This window comes from Tetrao urogallus (assembly GCF_951394365.1).
Source record: "Tetrao urogallus genome assembly, chromosome: 12".
In the NCBI taxonomy this organism is placed as follows: Eukaryota; Metazoa; Chordata; class Aves; order Galliformes; family Phasianidae; genus Tetrao; species Tetrao urogallus.
In genome coordinates this window covers 19,260,093-19,277,965 of record NC_136825.1, presented here as the reverse complement: position 1 = coordinate 19,277,965, position 17,873 = coordinate 19,260,093, and the positions used below count along the sequence as shown (strand labels likewise).

The 17,873-nt window shown below is 55.7% G+C and overlaps 2 protein-coding genes across 2 annotated transcripts; both read right to left on the bottom strand.

Annotated features, from left to right (window-relative positions):
- Positions 1-5,987: 5,987 nt before the first annotated feature.
- Positions 5,988-11,505, bottom strand: IMP4 (IMP U3 small nucleolar ribonucleoprotein 4; the record flags this gene model as incomplete). Its single annotated transcript, XM_079541453.1, has 9 exons — positions 5,988-6,110; positions 7,270-7,340; positions 7,493-7,587; positions 8,105-8,259; positions 8,504-8,636; positions 8,915-9,024; positions 10,037-10,120; positions 10,863-10,971; positions 11,314-11,505. The coding sequence occupies 9 exons, from the start codon at positions 11,503-11,505 to the stop codon at positions 5,998-6,000; spliced, it is 1,062 nt and encodes a 353-aa protein (XP_079397579.1). The 3' UTR covers positions 5,988-5,997.
- Positions 11,506-14,961: 3,456 nt separating this feature from the next.
- On the bottom strand, positions 14,962-17,578 carry CCDC61 (coiled-coil domain containing 61; the record flags this gene model as incomplete). Its single annotated transcript, XM_079541638.1, has 13 exons — positions 14,962-15,168; positions 15,266-15,305; positions 15,404-15,467; positions 15,567-15,639; positions 15,784-15,850; positions 15,962-16,044; positions 16,119-16,234; positions 16,323-16,405; positions 16,478-16,574; positions 16,653-16,757; positions 17,049-17,203; positions 17,277-17,359; positions 17,431-17,578. 13 exons carry the CDS (start codon positions 17,576-17,578, stop codon positions 15,071-15,073), a joined length of 1,212 nt encoding a protein of 403 aa, XP_079397764.1. The 3' UTR covers positions 14,962-15,070.
- Positions 17,579-17,873: the final 295 nt, after the last annotated feature.

The following is a 17,873-nucleotide window of genomic DNA, read 5'->3' as shown; positions in this document are numbered from 1 at the left end:
GACCTTTGGCAGTTTATGGTGAGGGCTGGTTATCTTTAAATCTGCAGCACTGGCAATTGAACTGGCGGAACATCTGCCAGCCTACTTGAACACCTGGGTATGGCAGCTGATGAAGTACGTGATAACATTTTCTCAAAGTGCCTACACTGATCTCCTTTTACAAAACTATACTGCATTAAGACATTTTGGCATCAATGCCACAGCCCTAAACTTATGTGACGGGGGAACTGTATCTGAATATTTAGCCTCAGAGACTGAGGCTTTTCGAGTGGCAGATGTCTCATAGGTGGAGGCGTGCTTTAGTTTTGTTATTTGTGCTGAATCAAAGGTGAATATGGAGAATACAAAACTGTCATGTAACGATACGATTTATACAACCCATGCTAAGGCACATTTAATTCTACCATTGAGGTTCTTTTTGTTTTGCGGAACCACTGCCTCCACTTAGGTGCCTGCAAATTCCACAGGTGTGGAATTCCCCTATGCAATTAGTAGAATTACCATTCGGTTCTGATTTGAATGCCCTCCCTTACGTAGCTGAAAGGTCTCCAAGACTCCTTATGATAGTTTGTTCTCTCATGGGGAGGGAGGCATGAGGATTAGTGTCTCACAAGTGGCAGGATCACAGGAGAGTGCGGTGCCACAGAGGGGAAAAGCATAGTGGCAGTGATGCCACTGTGGTGTCACAGGTACGGGAGGACAGTAGCGGCAGTCCTTTGTTGTCACCATGGGTGGCCTTGCCATGTGGACGTGGCAGTGGGCAGTGCAGCGGTGGCCGTGTCACTGTGGTTTCACGTTGGGCAGCAGCACAGAAGTGGCGGTGGCGTCACTGCTGGTGTCACAGCTGTCAGGAGCACAACGGTCGTATCACTGTGGTGTCACCGAGGCCACGACTGCAACAGCGCCTGCACCACTGGCAAAACTGCAGTGCAAGCCGCGTCACTGCGCTGTCACCAATGACAGGATCACAACAGCATCCGTATCACCGTGGTGACTCTGAGGGCAGGAACACTGCCATGCCACTGCTGTGTCAGTTGGCACAAGTGCAGCAGAGGCTGTTTCGCTGCCTTACCAGGCAGGAGCAGCGAGCAGTGCAGGGCAGCAGGGCAGGAGCGCAGTGAAAGAGCGTGGAATAATAACTGGAGGTGACTTATTGAAATGCCTACCTCTCGAGAGAGTGACGGAACTGTATGGATTGGAAGGGACCTCTAGAGATCCTCAGGTCCCTGATAAAGCAGGCTCCCTACAGCAGGCCACACCAGCAGGCATCTGGGCAGGTCCTGAATATCTCCAGAGAAGGAAATTCCACCATCCCTCTGGGCAGCCCCTTCCAGTTCCTCGTCACCCTCAGAGCAAAGGAGTTTTTTCCTCATGTTCATGTGGAACTGCCTGTGTTCCAGAAGGTGAAGCCCCCAGGGGAAAGGCGCTGGATAATCTGTTCCAGGATAGTTCCCTATGCAACGTGACCTGAGACCTTAGCAGTCAGCAAACACCAGGGAGCCTGGTATGCTGACTCTTAAGAAAACACAGAGTGTGGAGCAGGGTGGAGTCTCGTGGCCAAATTCCGCGTTGATCCTTCCTGCAGGGATGGGGACTTGATGAAACAAACGGATAAAACCGTTGCATTGCTCTGAGCCAGCACTGAGCCATCCGTTTCAACCTTTCTGCCTTAACCATGCTTCCCGAATAAACTTTACCAAATGGATCCACGTGAAAAAAAAACTTCAGGCAGCGAGGAGAGATGGTTGGGTGGGGCAGCCGCTGTCTGGGGACTGGGTGGGCATCGGTTGGAAGGTGGTGAGCGACTGCTTGTGCAGTCCGGGGGGCTCCCAAACGACCCCGGGAGGACGCCCCGGTCCAGCCCCGTGACAGCCTTCGCGCCTCTACGGCGGCCCCGAGCTCCCGCCCGGCCCCGCAAGGACCCGCGTTGCCCGGCCCGGGCCCGGGCTCGGGCCCGCTCGCGCCCCCCCGACGTCACGGCCGCGCCACTCCCGCCGCGCGGCGCATGCGGTGACGTCACGCGACCGTAGCACCGTCTGCGGAAGCGGCGATCCGGGCACCGCCCGCCGGCCCGAGCACGCGCAGAGCTGGAGCGGGGCGAGCATTCCTCCTGCTGTGTGTTGTCACTCTTGGGTATGCGCATTACATGGAGCAATCCCCCACGCATCTGACACCACAGTAAAGAATGGCCGCTTCCTAATTTTTGGTATTAAGGAGTTTTATTTGGTGTTAAGGAGTTTTATTTCCAATTTTGGTGACAGTTCTGGCAAGTCACGGACACAGCTCTTGAACCCCCGTGATTTCACAGATTGTAGGACCAATCAGCCCAAGGTGGGGCTGTATTTCTGCTGGGCACCCCATGTCCTGATCAGTATGGACAGGAAATCCCACGCCGGGGGAGCCCTGCTCTGCTCTGTGTTGCCTGACACTGCAATGACCTGGTCCCCTTGGGCAGCAGCGGCACCAAACGAGAGGTGTTGCTGGTGTGCTCCTCAGGCAGGCTGCACGCAGAGTGAGATGTCAGCCAGGCTGTCTTCTCAGAGTTTTCCAGCACCAGCCTGCACATTTCACCTCTTAAACTGAGCAGTTTTTGTGACTTGGATCCTGGCGGACGTGGTCCAGACTGACTGCCGCTGGGCTCCTTCAACAGTCTGGTCTCAGAGCTCCAACGCCATAGGGATGCTGTTGGTGTTTCCTGCAGGGCCAGGGTTCCAGAATGGCTCTGGAGGTTTGCTTGTGCATTTTCTGGCACTCCTCCTTTATCGGGGACTTTCACTGCTCAGTGTTCTTTTTTGTAACTCTTTGGTTCCACTGCCTTTGCTGGACCCATCTTCTTTGCTTTGCCTTTCGCAGTGGATTTTCCCTCCTTCTTTTTCCCAGGCTGTGTTTTGATAGAAGACACCTCCAGGATTGCTGGCAGCTGACTGAAAGGACACAGTAGGAGGGGTCCATCTGAGTGGGTGATCACTCTTCCTGGAGCCTCCATCGAGTTTCACCTTCCACAAGGTATAACTGTACAAGGAACATCTGACACAGAGAGACAGCAAATCATAAATAGAAATATAATTATGGCCATAGGGACAATGAGATAGAGCACTTTAAATGAGCAAGCTTAAAATCCCTACGGTTCCAAGAAGCAACAGGATAGGTGAGTGACAAAAGAGTGTGTGGAAGAGAAATCTGGAGAATAATGGGAAGTGTGCACACACAGAATTGCTGGAAAGGCGACTTCCAGCATGGAGTGTTGAATCAGGCCAGGTGCGAACACCTGCAGGGCTGCGGAGACGAAGTGCACTGCATAGGAGACAGAACTGCCAAGTCCAAGGGGAAATAAATATTTTTTCTTATTTTTCTGCTATTTATAAACATGAAGAAAAAAAGAATGTTGATGGGAAAACTTCAGTACAAATGCTCAGTCGCCTCAGGTGGTAAGCAATCTTCATATATTTTTCCAGTAATTCTCAGACCCACGACTACAGTTCTCTGCCTTGCTTAGAGCAAAGAGCCAAAAAACTCCCTGCCCAGCACTGTTACTCTGGTACCATCTGGAATATTACCAGCACCGTGAGAGCTGGGACAGCACAGAGGCAGAGGTAGGCTGGGCTGACGTGGCTGGGAGGCTCTTGAAGGATCCTGAAGGACCCTGAGTGCCCTGGGGCAGGGAGCAGAGTAGGATGCTGTGCATCCCAGTGCATCCCAACCCCTGCAGCAGAGAGCACGGGCCCTCTGCCTGATCGTTGTACTCTGCCCTGCCTTCTTATTGAAATCTGCTCCTGGGAGTTTGGTACACGAGCATGGTCATTTGCATGGGTAAATGTCTGTGCACGCTTTGCTCGCCAAGCTCAGGTGGGGCTGACTGGAGCAAGCTCCAGACACGGGGTTGGGGCTGCCACGTGGGGAACAGCCCAGGGCCTGGGAAGGGCACCCACAGGGACCCAAAGACCAGCTGCGCACTCAAGGAGCTCCTCTCCATCGCCAAGCCCGCCTCTCGATCCCATCTATGTGCCACATCCCTTCCCCAATGGCCTGAGATGACTTAGGACAACTGAGCTAGAAACAGCTCACCCTGACATTGCCAGACAAGATCTATCTGAGCCACTTCAACCCCAGCAGCCCAATCCACCTGCTGGTTGTTCTGGTGCTCTTCAGTTGCACAACTGGCTACCTGGGCATCGATGTGCTCAATCACGTTCTCTACCAGGGCAGCAACATCCTGCCATAATGCAGCAGCCCAGATGGCTTTGCCTCTGCGCTGACAGTTGTGCTTCCTCTGCTGTAACCACCCCTGGCTGCGTGGTCAGTGTGAGCCATGAGATCCACCTAGCACTAGCTGCATGAGGTGGAGAAGGGACTCTCCCTCTGAACATCCAGCCCTGCTCAGGCAGTCATTTGCCAAAAGGGGTTGTGCTTCAGCACCAACCACCTCCAAAGCTGCCCGGACCCCTTCCTTTATATGCTGCCAAGAATTGGAGCCTCAGATCCCCATTTCCTCAACTCCAAAGCCCCCCTCAGGGTTGACCTTGAGTCTCCCCTGGCGCCTTCTGCCTGAGGCTCCTGTGAGGCTGCTCTCCCCAGATGCAGTCTAGAGCATGTTTTCTCATCTTGTCCTGTCCGGACTGACCAAAGCGCTGCTACACAAACTGTCTCCTGTTTGATTTGTTCAAAATGAAGACTGGTTTTCAGAAGGACTAGGATTACTGTCTTTCTCAAAACCTTCCTCCAGTAGTCATGGATTTTTGTTGTTCTGGACAGGTAAAGGGGCTCTGCCTTAGTGCAGAGTAAACAGACCCGGTACACGTCAGCACAACAGCTTTGCCTGGCTCTTACACTCCTTTGAGCTGAAGGGTCTTTACAAGGCATTACCTGAGAAACAAATCAGATGTTGCTGAGGGCAGGCAAATCCCATTCCAAAGGGCAGAACAAGAAATTCCTCAGCTTTTCTCAGAATTCCTAAGGCAGATCTTAGCTCTCCTATTCTAGGCAGACACACAGACAACTCCTTGCAGCTGCCCACATAGAGATTCATTTCTGCAGGCGTAGCAGTAGAACACCTTCTCCATGGAACTCGATAGCGCAGAGATCCTACAGGAAAGGTGTGTATGTCTGGTGGGTAGCTTGCAGCCCAGCAGGACACTCCAGAGAAATACTGTCATGCCCTGGAGAGGGGGGGCACTGAAGAAGAGTCATCTCCGCGCGTCTTTTGAGTATGGTAGCACAGCACCCACAGCCCTGCGTCCTGTGACACTGCTGGGATGCTCTGGAAATAATGGAATGGGGTGGGGCATCTCGCTCACCTGGGGCATTGCAATGGAGGGATACAGGCTCTGCTAGACACAGTGGCAGGGAGGATGAGGAAGGGATGAGGATGCCCCGTGAGAACAGGCAGCTCATATGGACAGAGCTGCTCTGCGAGAAAACAAAAAAGCTTTTGAAGAACAGGTAAGTAGCTTTTGGGAATGAGGACGCGTGGAGAATTCGGTGAGGTGAGTGACAGTGAGCTGTGCTGTCTTGGCTGTGCTCTGTCTTGGTTGTGCTCTTCAACCTCTGGATGAAGGATAAGCAGGAATCTTCTGTCAGCAACTCCAGAAAACCTCCACATAAATGAGCAGTATCCAGTGGGGAATTGCAATTGCCCTGGCATTGACAGGCCAAGTAAAAGAAGAAGCTGCAAAGAGCCTGGAGGGTCTACAGACCCACGGGGGGCCCCTGCTGTTCCTACGGAGTTACACCTCAGGGACCCTATAGAGCCAATACAACTGCCCCACCCTATGTGGCACCTCTGTTCCCTACAGAATTCATCCAACGGTTCCTGTAAGAGCTGCAGCTCTAAACCTATAAGGCAGTGCCCCTCTGCATCCCTACAGGACGACACTGAAGATGTTGCCCACAGGCAACAAATGAGATTTTGGTGTGGAAAAAGTGGGAGAAAATATATTATTGAAAATGTCATCTGGGCCAGCAGGACGCCAGTGGTGAGGGCGACGGGAGGCAACAGCACTAGGTGGCACTCAGCAGATGGCGCTTGGGGGCAGTGGCAGTGTAGGGGTGCCAACGCCATTCCACATCAGCAGCATCCCCTTGCTCCAGGGTCCCCAGGCGGATCAGGTAGGCTGCAGGGAGACGGGACACATCAGAGGCATGATGGGGACCCATGGGATGCAACAAGGGTATAAGGACAGGATGGGGATACGCTGGGAACATGAGGAAGAGGAGGACGCGATGGGAACACAAAGAGACTTGAGGAGGACATGGGGGAGGCTATGGTGACACACTGATACATGGGAGACAAGGGGATGCGGCGATCTGGAGGACACAAGGACAGGCTGAGGACACAAGGACATGCTAGGGACACGGTGGACATGACGGGAACACACCGGTGACACGGAAACACAAGGGACACGTTGGGGATAGAAGAACATGGTGGAACACAGGGGACATAATGGGAAGCTGTTGTGGCATGGGGACATGTGATGGAGATGTGGGAAACACAGGAACATGGTGAGGCAGGTCGGAGCACGAGGACATACCAGGGCATGGGGAACATGAACAGAACATACTGGGGACATGAAGGTACATGGAAAACATGGGCACACGGGGTTATGAGGGACAGAGGGACAAGATGGGGAAATGGGAACACAATAGTGACATGGGGTTACATGGGAAATATGGGAACACGGACACATTAAAGGACACAGGGATATGGGGGACATGGGATTTGGGGGACACGGAGCCATGTTGGGGACAAAAATACAGATGACAGGAACACATTTGGGATGTGGAGACTTAATGAAGACATGGAGAACACAGGGATATGGGGACATGGAGACATGCTAGGGCAAGGAGGGACAAGGGGGAACACTGGGGACAATGAGGACATGGGGCAAACGTTGGGAGACAGGAGCATGTGGGGTACATGCGACATGCTGGGGACATGTCCAGGGACATAGGAGGCCACCGGGGACATGGGACAAACGTTGGAGACCTACACACAGAGGGGATATGAGAGAACACTGGGCTGTGGGGAAATGCTGTGGATACGTGAGAAGATAACAGGCACAGGGAACACAGGGACACGAGGGGACAGGGGACATGCTGGGGACACCCTGGAGACGCACTGGAGATGTGGGAACACATGGAGGGAAACGAGGGTTAACAAAAGGCATGGACATAAGCAGAGGGTGTCAGGCAGTAGGGACAATTAGGGCTCAGGGAAAGGGATAGAAGGTGCTGAGGGGTCTGGGAAGGCCACGGGGACACTTGTGAACTCACGGCGTAGCTGGAAGCGGGGTCCCACCTCCTCTAGTTCCACTGTCTTCCCCTGCCGCCGGTAAACATGGTTCCTGCAAGGACACCACTGTTTCCTAGAAGTTCCCAAGGTTCTTTAACCCCATCCACGTCCCCTGTGTCTCCACAATATCCCCACTGCCTCCCAAAGTACATGTGACACCCTTCCCAGCATCCCTGTCCCACCCGGGTCACCCTCCATTCCCACCGGACAAGAATGACGTCATCTTCATTGGCGAAAGTCACCACACGGCGGGTCTGGGGCCGGGGGACAGGGAACAGGTGCTTGAGGATGGTCCCCAGCTGAGGAACAGGCACAAGGACACTGTCACCATGGTGTGCTGCCTGCTGCCCACGTTCCCTGCAGTGTCCCCAGTGTCCCAGTCTCCACGTCCCTCATTATCCCTCCCTTTGTCCCCGTGTCATCACGCTCCACTACGTCACCACGTCCCTCCATGTTCCCACATTCCCAAAGTGCTCCCCATACTCTCCGAAGTTCCCATATCCTCCAGGTTTCTTAGTCCCTCCATGTCCCCCACGTCCCTCACATCCCAAACTCCCCAACATCCCAATGCCCCTCCACATTCTCATGTCTCCCAGTGTCCCCATGTCCCCTGTGCCACGTGTCCCTCCACATCCCCACATCCCTCTATGTCCTTGTGTCCCCCCCATATCTCCATGTCCTCTGAAGTCCCAATGTCCCTGCACCCATCACATCCCCAGTGCCCCCATCAACCCCACGCCCACATCTCTGTGTCCCCACGTACCCGTGTCCCTCCCCACCCCCCTTGTGTCCTGCAATGCCTCTGCATCCCCTTACCCGATGTCCCAGCGCGCTGTCCAGTCGGTGCAGCAAGATGTGCGGCGCTCCTAGCGGAGCACCACCAAGACCCCCCACCTCATGCCTCAGCACAGCCCCGCTCAGCGTGAAGTGGGCTGTAGGGCCATGGGGCAGGTGGCACAGAACCAGCCCATCTGGGGACAGCAGTGTGTGTCAGAGAGGCCTCGTTCCATCATTGTGCCCGCCCCCTTAGTCCTGTGCACCTCCCCACAGCTCCACTCCTTGACATTAGCAAAGGCTTTTCCCGTTAACCCTACCCCTCACGCATCAGCCTCCCCCTTTCCCCGCCCAACACAGGCCCCTCAAAACCACATTTTTCCCCAGCACGGGGCACCTCCTGCGCCCTCACCCCTTTTCCAAGCCCTCACCCCATCTCACCAGGCTGTCCGCGGGTCTCATGCAGTACCAGCAGGTCGGTGACGCCAGCCGCCCGGCACGCACTCACCAGGGCCCCCACCTCTGCCCGGCCCCTGTTCAGCCGCCGAGCCCCTGGGATCACCAGGCACAGCTCCTGGGGGTGAAGCAGGTCAAGAAGCCATGCCTACTCCCTCAACCGTGCCAATAAATGCTCCACCCACCCCAACGAGCTCCTCGCCCACATCCTAGTGTGGATTCAGGCCCATGGGGAGCACCATCCAAGCTCCGCTCACCCACCTTACACCCCACTCCAGACCCAACCTGAAGAACAAAACACAAAGACTGGGGGCGGAGCCAACCCAAAGCCCCACCCGTGTCACCTAGGCCAGACTCCATCCGTGAGCCTCACCAACAAGTGAGGCCATCACCCACCTTGGCAAAGACACGGAGGCGGCTGCTGGGGTCACGCGAGGTTGTCACCATCACTTTGGGGGGCTCCAGCCCTGCCCACCGGTACTCATCGTCCTGGCTGCCCGTCACACCTAGGGGCAGGGCTTGGTCAGGACGCCCCCCTCAGCAGGGAGTACGCAGGCAGGGCAAACCCACCCCCCTGGGGAGAAAGCTGTGAAAATCTACCTCCAATTTTGAGAACTGGGCAAATCCGCTCCCTCTGTTGAGGAAGATTCAGCCAAACTCATTTTTCGTCTTGAGAGAAACTGAGGAAAACCTGTTTGCCACTTTAGGAGAACCTGTTTCCCAGTTTAGGAACGACTCAGATAAACCTCCACAGAGATTTTTGAGATTGATTCAGCCTAATCCACTCCCAATTTTAAGAAAAAAATAGGGCAAATCTGCTCCCCATTTTGGGGAAGAATCATAAAAGCCCACTCCCCATCTGGGGAGGAATCCGGACAAACACACTGCCATTCTGAGAGGAACTGAGGAAAATCTGTTCTCAGCTTGCAGGGGAGGGTCATAAAAACGTGCCCTTCATTTCAAGAGGAATTGAGGAAATCTGTTCCCCACTTTGGGAAACATTCAGGCAAATCCACTCCTCATTTTGGGCACAACTTAGGTAAACGTAATTTTGCCAAAATCACAGCAAATCCCCCAACTGTGAGAATCACACAATTGTAGGAGTTGGAAGGGGCCTCCAGAGATCATCGAGTCCAACCCCCCTGCCAAAGCAGGTTCCCTACACCAGGTCGCACAGGTCGGCATCCAGGCGAGACTTGAACATCTCCAGAGAAGGAGACTCCACAACCCCCCCGGGCAGCCTGTTCCAGTGCTCCATCACCCTCACCTAAAGAAGTTCTTGTGCACATTCGTTCGAAACTTCCTCTGCTGCAGCTTATGTCCGTTTCCCCTTATCCTGTATCCACATACCACTGAAGTGAGAACGAACCAAGCCTATCCTTCATTCTGAGGAGAATTCACCCAAGCACCCTCCTAACTGTAGGGTCCATCCAGGTAAATCACTTGCTCCTTGGGGTCACAGATTTCTGCTGATCCCTGCCTCATTTCTAGAGCAACTTGGAGCATTCTCTCACTCACCATTTTCCCCCGGCGTCTCAAACTCCAGCTCCTTCTGCAAGGCCAGCGCCTGGCGCCTCAGCTCAGTGGGCAGCAGTCGGTTCTCTGGGGAGGGGAGACAAAAATTGTGTGGGAGAAGACGATGGAAGGAACCCCAAATATTCTGTAATCCAAACCAGAACCCATTTAAAGCTCCTCCTCTGTGTTCTGCAGGCCATACTGCCCCCTTCACATCCCACATTTGCTCCTGCACACCCCAAATTCGCCCCCTTGTGTGATACTTCCCCTCTCTGCACCCCCAACTTATCCCCATGCCCCTCATTTGCCCCCACATCCACCATGTTTACCTCAACAACCACCATTTTGCCTCTCAAAACCCTGTCTCTGCTCTACAACATTCTGTATTTACCCTACCGCCTCTCCACAAGTTTGCCCATCAGTCCATATTTGTTTCACTTATCCTACGTTTCCCCATCCACTTCATGTCTGTCTCTAGAGTCCCCATACTTACCCCCACAGCCCCCATATCTGCCTTCCCACCCCAAATCTGTCCCCTAACTTGCCCCTTCATACGCCCTGTTTGGCTCACACGTGCTCCCTCTGGACCCTGTATTTGCTGCCACATATTAGCTCCCACATACCTCACATCTGCCCCCATGCCCCGTTTGCCCATTAGATCCCACATCTGCTCCCACGCACCACAGATTTACCCTTGTCCACGCCATAACTTACCTCTCATCCCATATTTATCACCACAGCCCCCATATGAGGCACCCACACCCCTCATCTGCCCTTGGGCAAGCTCTACCTGCCCCCCTTCCCTCCCCCCCCCCATATTCGCCCTCACCATCCAGGGCCTGTCGCAGCCGCTCCTTCTTGTCCTGCTGCCGCCGCAGACGCTCCTCCTGCGCCCGGCGCTGCAGGTACTCACGGCGCTCACGGGCCTGGCGGCGAAGCTAAGAACGGGGGACGCGGTGACGGCGAGGAAGACAGAGAGACAACGGGGGGCGGGGGCACGGGGGGAAGGAGAGCTGAGGATCCTGCGGAGGTACGCGGGGACACCGCCGGAGAAGCGGCAAGCCGAGAGGACGCGAGGACGGAGCCGGAGGGACGCGACAGGGGCGCGGCGAGGGGAAGGGAGACCGAGAAGGGACGCGGAAACGCTAACGGGGACTCGGGGACGCCGAGAAGGAGCCGTAGTGACAGTCCAGGGAAGGCGGGCGGCTACGGGAGGACATAAAAAAGGGACGCGGTGACGCCGAGAAGCGCCGGGACGCCGAAGAGGAACGCGGCGGCACCGAAACGGCCTCGCGGCCCTGCGGTAGCGAGGGGATGCGAAGACACCGAGCAGGGCGTGGAGACGGCGCGGGGGCGGCGGAAAGGGACGCGGGGCCGCCGGGGAGTGAAAAGGGACACCGAGGGGACGGGAGACGCCGCAGGGACGAAACGGCCCCCGCGACCCCACCGCGACAACCGGCGCCTCGTACCATGGCTGCAGCCGCGCCGCTCTCCTCGCGCCGGCGCCTCCAAACACCGTCACCGTTGATTGGTTCGGGTGGCGAGGACCAATCGGAGCGCTTCGTGCTGGCAAGGCGCCTCCGATGCGACGGCCGGGGACGGCGGCGCGGTGCCCTCATCCAAAATGGCCGCCGAACGGGCTTCGTTCGCTTGGCGGCCGGCCCCCGGCGAGGTCCCGCCCCGCGCCGCAACGCGCGCTTCCATTGGTGGAACGGCGGAAATCACGGCTTCGATTGGAGGAGGCTGTGGCGGGGATCGAGGCGGCAGAGGCGGGCGGAAGTGTGAGGGCGGTAGTGAGTGTGTAGTATCCTGTGGGGTCGCGCTGATGGGGTTCTTTTGTGGTATGATCTCCGTGTCTGTTTACACGAGGTTATTTTTGGTCAGGACTCCCATAGAACCATAGAAACACCCCCTGGTGGAGTTTTTTTTTACGAAGGTGGTTTTGGTAGGGGCTATCAATCACAATGGGATTTGCTTTGGTCTGATTTCCCATTATGGAGTTCGTTCACAAGATTGGTCTGGCAGGATCTACTACGTCATTGTCTTTACGTGAGAGGATGCTTGGTAGGGTCTCCCATGTGTGTATTTACTAGGGAGCTTGACCGGGTGGGATCTCCCATGTTGGGATTTGTTCACAGGGATCGCTTTGGTATGGTACCCAAGAGGATGTTTTTGTGGGCTTGGCTTTGGTAGGGTGCTCTTTATGGTTGTCTGTGCCAGTTATCTTGGTAAGGTCTTCTGTCACGAGGTTTGTTTACAAGGTCGCTTTGGTAGCTTCTCTCACGTTGACACGCTTTGTTTCGATACGTTCCTACACTGACGTGTCTTCTTTTGATAGGGTTGTCTGTACTGGCAGGTTCCCTCTGCTTACACGCCTGTATTGGCAAGTTTCCTCTGCTTACCTGCTTATTTTGGGAGGGTCTTCCCGTGAACACATTGGTTTTGATAGTCACCATGATGGCACGGGATGCGGTGCTGCTGGAGCTGTTGGATGGCCTGGAGGTGCTGCAGCAGTGCTGCCTCCTCTTCACCCAGCAGCTGAGTAAGGTGACATGAGGATGTGGCATGGGGACACATCACCCAATATGGGGACACATCACAGAGACACATCATGAGCAGCATGTCCTCACCACAGGGACACACTGTGGGATCGCATCGCCCAGCATGGGGACACATCAGCCACCACGGGGCCGTATCGTGGGGATGTGGAATCAACCACGGAGACACATCACGAATGCCGCCATCAGCTGTGGGGGATGTAACCAGGGGACGCACAACCCACCCCAAGCTCCTGCCACCTGCCCTGGCACTGTTGGGAGGGCTGGCGCAGCCCCAATGCCCTCAGGCAATGGCAACCCAAGGGGATATGCGTCCCTGGAGGAAGATTGCCTGCAACCCCGGCCCCTCGATACTCAAAGCACCCCTACACTTCTGGAGGCGGTCAGCCACCAAAATCCCGCATGGTCATTCTATTCACCGCTGTCTCATACAAACAGAGCAGCAAGTGCCTGGCTCCCTGCATCGTGCAGCTCTGTAGCAGCTACACAGACGACTGACCCAAGTGAGAATGGTTTTGCTACTGGACTGCAGCCATTTCCACAGCTGCCACTGAAACTGCTGCCGTTCCCATCATTTCAAGCCAGCCCCACTTACCCTCTTGCTCGTATTTGTTGACTGCTGATGTGACAGACTAGACTGCTTGCCATGCCAGTGGACATAAGAAACAAAAGGAACGTTTTATATCTCAACGTCTTGTGGAGATGTCAGTAATTTTTGTCTTCTATCAGCGTCTTCTCTAAAGAGATCAGATGCAGAAGTGATGGTGGGAAATCTTATCTGCACACAGTCATGGACAGCCTCGTCCAAATACAAGTGGGAAAAAAAAAAAAACAACAACAAAAGTCTCTGACAATGCTTGGGAAAATAAGAGCACGCTGAATCAAATAGAGTTTTCAGACCACCTTACAAAACTTAACGTGTACGAGCCTATGGGTCTGGACAACATGCATCCCAGGGCTCTGACAGGACTGGCTGCTGTGGTTGCCAAGCCGTTCTCCATCATGTTTGAAGAGCTGTAACTGTCAGGTGAAGTCCACCTGGAAAAAAGGAAACATCAGACCCGTTTTTTAAGAAGGGTAAAAGACTCGGGGAACTGTGGGACAGCGATCCTCATGTCTGCACCTGGGAAGATTGTGGAGCAGATCCTCCTGGAAGCGATGTTAAGACACGAGAAAGATGAGGTAATCCAAGACAACCAGCATGGTTTCACCAAGGGCACGTTGTGCCTGACGAATCCAGTGGCCTTCTGTGATAGAGTGATGGCCTTGGTGGACAAAGGAAGGGCAGCTGACATAATCTACCTGGACTTCCGATACGGTCCCACACCACATCCTTATCTGCAAATTGCAGATATGGATCTACGTCTGGACAGGCTCTACTGTGGATAAGGAGTTGGTTGGTTGGTCATAGCCATAAGGCTGTGGTCAGTGGTTCTTTGTCCAGGTGGAGGCCAGTGATAAGTGGTGTCCCCCAGGCTTCTGTCTTGGGACCGGTGCTCTTCAACAACTTTGTTAATAACCCAGAAAGACTGAACACACACTCAGCAAGTTTGCTGATAACACCAGGCTGAGCGCTGCGGTTGATAATGCAGGAGGGGATGCTGTTCAGAGAGACTTGGAGAGGCTTGAATAGGGGGCTCAAAGGAACCTACTGAGGTTTAACAAGGCAAAGTGCAGGCTTATGCTGTTGCATTTGTGTCAGGGCAGTTCCACAAAGATGCTCAGAGGGCCGGGAACACTTCTACCACAAAGACAGGCAGCGGGAGCTGGGGGTGTTCAGCCTGGAGAAGAGAAGGCTCTGGGGAGAGACCTCATTACAGCCTTCCAATATGTAAAGGGAGCTTACAAAGCAGGAGGGAGATCAACATTTTACATGGTCTGATAGTGAGTGGAAAAGGGGGAAGAGTTTTAAGCTAAAAGAGGGGAGATTTAGGTTAGAGGTTAGGAAAAAATTCTTTTCTCGGAGGGAGAGCAATGAGGCACTGGCACAGGATGTGCAGAGAAGGTGGGGTTGACCCGTCCCTGGAAGTGCTCCAGGCCAGGCCTTGATGAGGCCCTGGGCATCCTGATCTGGTAGGGGGTAACCCATCCACAGTAAGAGGGGCTTGTAAGGTCCCTCCCCCAATCCAAGCCCTTCCTGAATGCCATGGCTCCACAACCCTGAGGATCGCAGCTGAAGACTCAGGATGGTTCCTGAGGCCAAGACTTCAGGGGCATTGGCGAGGTGTGGGGCCATGGGACAGTGCGGGCTAGGAGCCAGGTGCCAACTCCCCATCCTGTCAGCAGGGGGGAGGAGAAGGATAAGGACACAGACCGCTTGTCCCGCACAGCCATGAAGGTAATTTATTACACCACATCCTGCCAGTGCTGTTCCCTCTGGGGGACAGTCGGGACACAGCCTGGGCACCGGTGGCCTTGTGGCACACCAATGCCTGGGTCTGGTCCCTCTGAGGCGAGCTTCTGGTGGCCCCTGGGGGGCTCACGTGTGAGTGCCCAGGGTGCTGATGTAGACCTGCAGGGCTTGAAGCCGGGCATCGATTTCAGACAGTGTGGCTGAGGGCTCTGTGCCCAGGTTCTCTGCGGAGGGAGGAAAGAAAAATGGGTGGGGGAAAAAATAAATAAATAAATAAAATGAGGCCAGGGGGGTGGCATAAGAGCAGGATGAGGGGCTCACCTTTCCCCTGCTGTTTGCGGCCCCTATCCAGGTGAGATGCCTGTAGGGGAAGAGGGTGGTGATGGCACACAACCCGGTTTCCCCCTCCCGATGTCACTGTCACTCCCTGCTGTCACCACTGCCCCTCCAGCCACTCACCACACTAGTGCTGTTGCAGGACGAAGCACTCAGTGGACTCCGGGTGCTAGGACCCCTCAAGCCCCTGCTTTGTAGGAAAGAAGTGGTTAAGAAAGCAGGAGTGCAAGCAGACCACAGTAGCCAGGAGGGGACTGCAGTGCTTAGAAGGAATGCCATCACTGACCTGCGGCGCTGGGGACACGTACCAGCCTCACTGCCTGAGCTCAGTGCTGAGCGCTGGCTCTGGAAACTTTCAGCTGGAGGGAAAGAGGGTTTGATGGAAGGTTTGAGGGCAGACCCAGACCTAGTAAGTGCCCCCAGACCTGCTGGGTGTCACTCAGATGTACTGAGCGCCCCAGGCCCACTGGGTGTCCCTCAAACCCGAAGTGCCCTCCACCTACCCGAAGAGCTGCGCCTGCACCTCCTCTTACAGTTGTCACCATTTGACACTGTCCCACGTGGCAGCTTCTGCCTGCACCCAGGGAATCATTTGCTGCGGGGAGCAGAGAGGTGCCTTCCCCTAGCCCTCCAAAAAAACTGTCAGTGAGTGAGGGCGCTGTGGCACAGCTGTGGCACCACTGACCTTCGGAGCTCAGCCTCCTGCCGCCGTTGCTCGCGGGCTCTCACAAAGGCTGTGGGGTTGAAGCGCGGTGGCCGTGAACCTAGGGAAAACAGAAGGGGAGGGAGAACATTGGCAGGGGTCCCAGGAAGGTCCCCACGTCCCCATGTCCCTCACCTGCAGGAGATGGGGACCGTGGTGGCAGGCGGCCTTGACTACTACTGCGGCTGTCCCGGGAGTTAGAGCGGTGGCGATTCCGTGGGGGGCCTGGTGCTGTGGCTGATGTGCTGCGCCTGTGGGAAGGACAGATGTGGTGATGTGGGGATGGGGGACGTGACGTTGCTGTTCCTGGTCCTGTTCCCAGCGCTATCACCACCTTACCCTTTCCTGCACGCCACCAACTCAGCCGTCAGCATATTCACATGTGCCCGCAGCATCTTTTCAGCTGCCTTCACCTCTGCCAGCTGGAGAAGGAGCCATAGCAGAGCCGTGACAGTGCAGCGGCACACTCATGTCCCCAGCCTCATCCCACATACCTCCTTGGTCATCCGCTGCTGCTCCTGCTGATGCCAGGCCTCATCCCGCAGCCTTTTGTCCTCCAGCCTCCACACCTCCTGCTGCGCCCACCGCAGCCTGCGCAACGCACGGCGTGCTGTCCCTTTGTCGCACTGATAATGCCACAGAAGGGACATGTGGGGCAGTTGCACTCACTCGTCCCGCAGGCGTGCCAGCTCGTCCTGCTGCTCCTGCACCAGGCGTCGCAGCGCAGCCACGTCTGCCTCACCACGGTAGGGCAACGGCAGCGGGTAGTGGATCCTGGGGAACACAGACACCGCAGTGTCAGTGCAACCAGGTCCCCAACCTTACTGTCCCATCACTCTCCTCAGTGGCGCAGTGCATCCCCACTGGCATCTCCAGCCCCTCCGTGTCCCCCCATCAATGTCCCTGATCCCATGCCGCCTCCTCATTTGGTGACCCCAGCCCCACGCTGACGCCCAGCCCCTCACTGTCCCCATGCCAGCGTTCTTGGCCCCTCGGTGCCCCTGCTGGGTGACCCCCTCTCAGTGTCCCCACCTTTTGCCACCCCTGCATGGTGTCCCCTGTCACCTGTCAAATTCAACGCAGTAGACGAGGATGAGGTACCGCTTGCTGCTGAGTGGCGAGGCTGAGGGGGGGACATGTGTTGCCACCCCTGCCTTACAGCACCGCAGGGCCTCCAGGTCACCGTAGGTGAGCAGCTCCAGGCTGACAGCCTCGCTGCTCTGTGGAGTGGGACAGGAGGATTGGGATCCCCAGACATCCCCCCCTCTGGCTCCCAAAACCAGTACGACCCACCTTCATCAGTGCTGCTTCAAGCATGCTGCAGAAGATCCCAAACTGCTTGAAGTTGCCCGTTTTGCGCGTCAGGTCCTCGACAGCTGTGGACAGGGGAGATCGTCAAGAGCTGAGAGTTTCAGGGACCCACTCTGGAGACCCCTGGGCAGCTCACAGGCAGCATCAAAGCGGCCCCGCCAGCGCTTGGTGCTGCGGCGCTCCTGCACCTCCACCTCCAGCACTGCTTGGCTCACACTCAGCTGGATGCTGTGCTCCTTGCCACGGAAGAAGCAGTTGGCCTGCAGGCACCGTGGGTCCTCCATGGTTGCCTGAGAGCCACCTATGGCAAAGGGCGGCTTGGGACTGGTGGGTCCTAAGGGATGGGAAAGGGGGGATACCAGGAGATCAGGGAGACACTGGAGACAGGGTGAAAAAATGGAGGGGAGTGACCAGGGGAAGGAGGGGGGCCTAAAGGGTTTGGGTAAGGGGGTCAAGGATTTGTGGAGGAAGCGTCTGAGAAAGCAGAGGAAATTAAGGCGCGAGATGAGAACGCTATGGGATGGAAAGAAGTCTGCGAAAGGGGGGACATAGGAGAGGGGAAAGGGGGCCCTAGGGTAT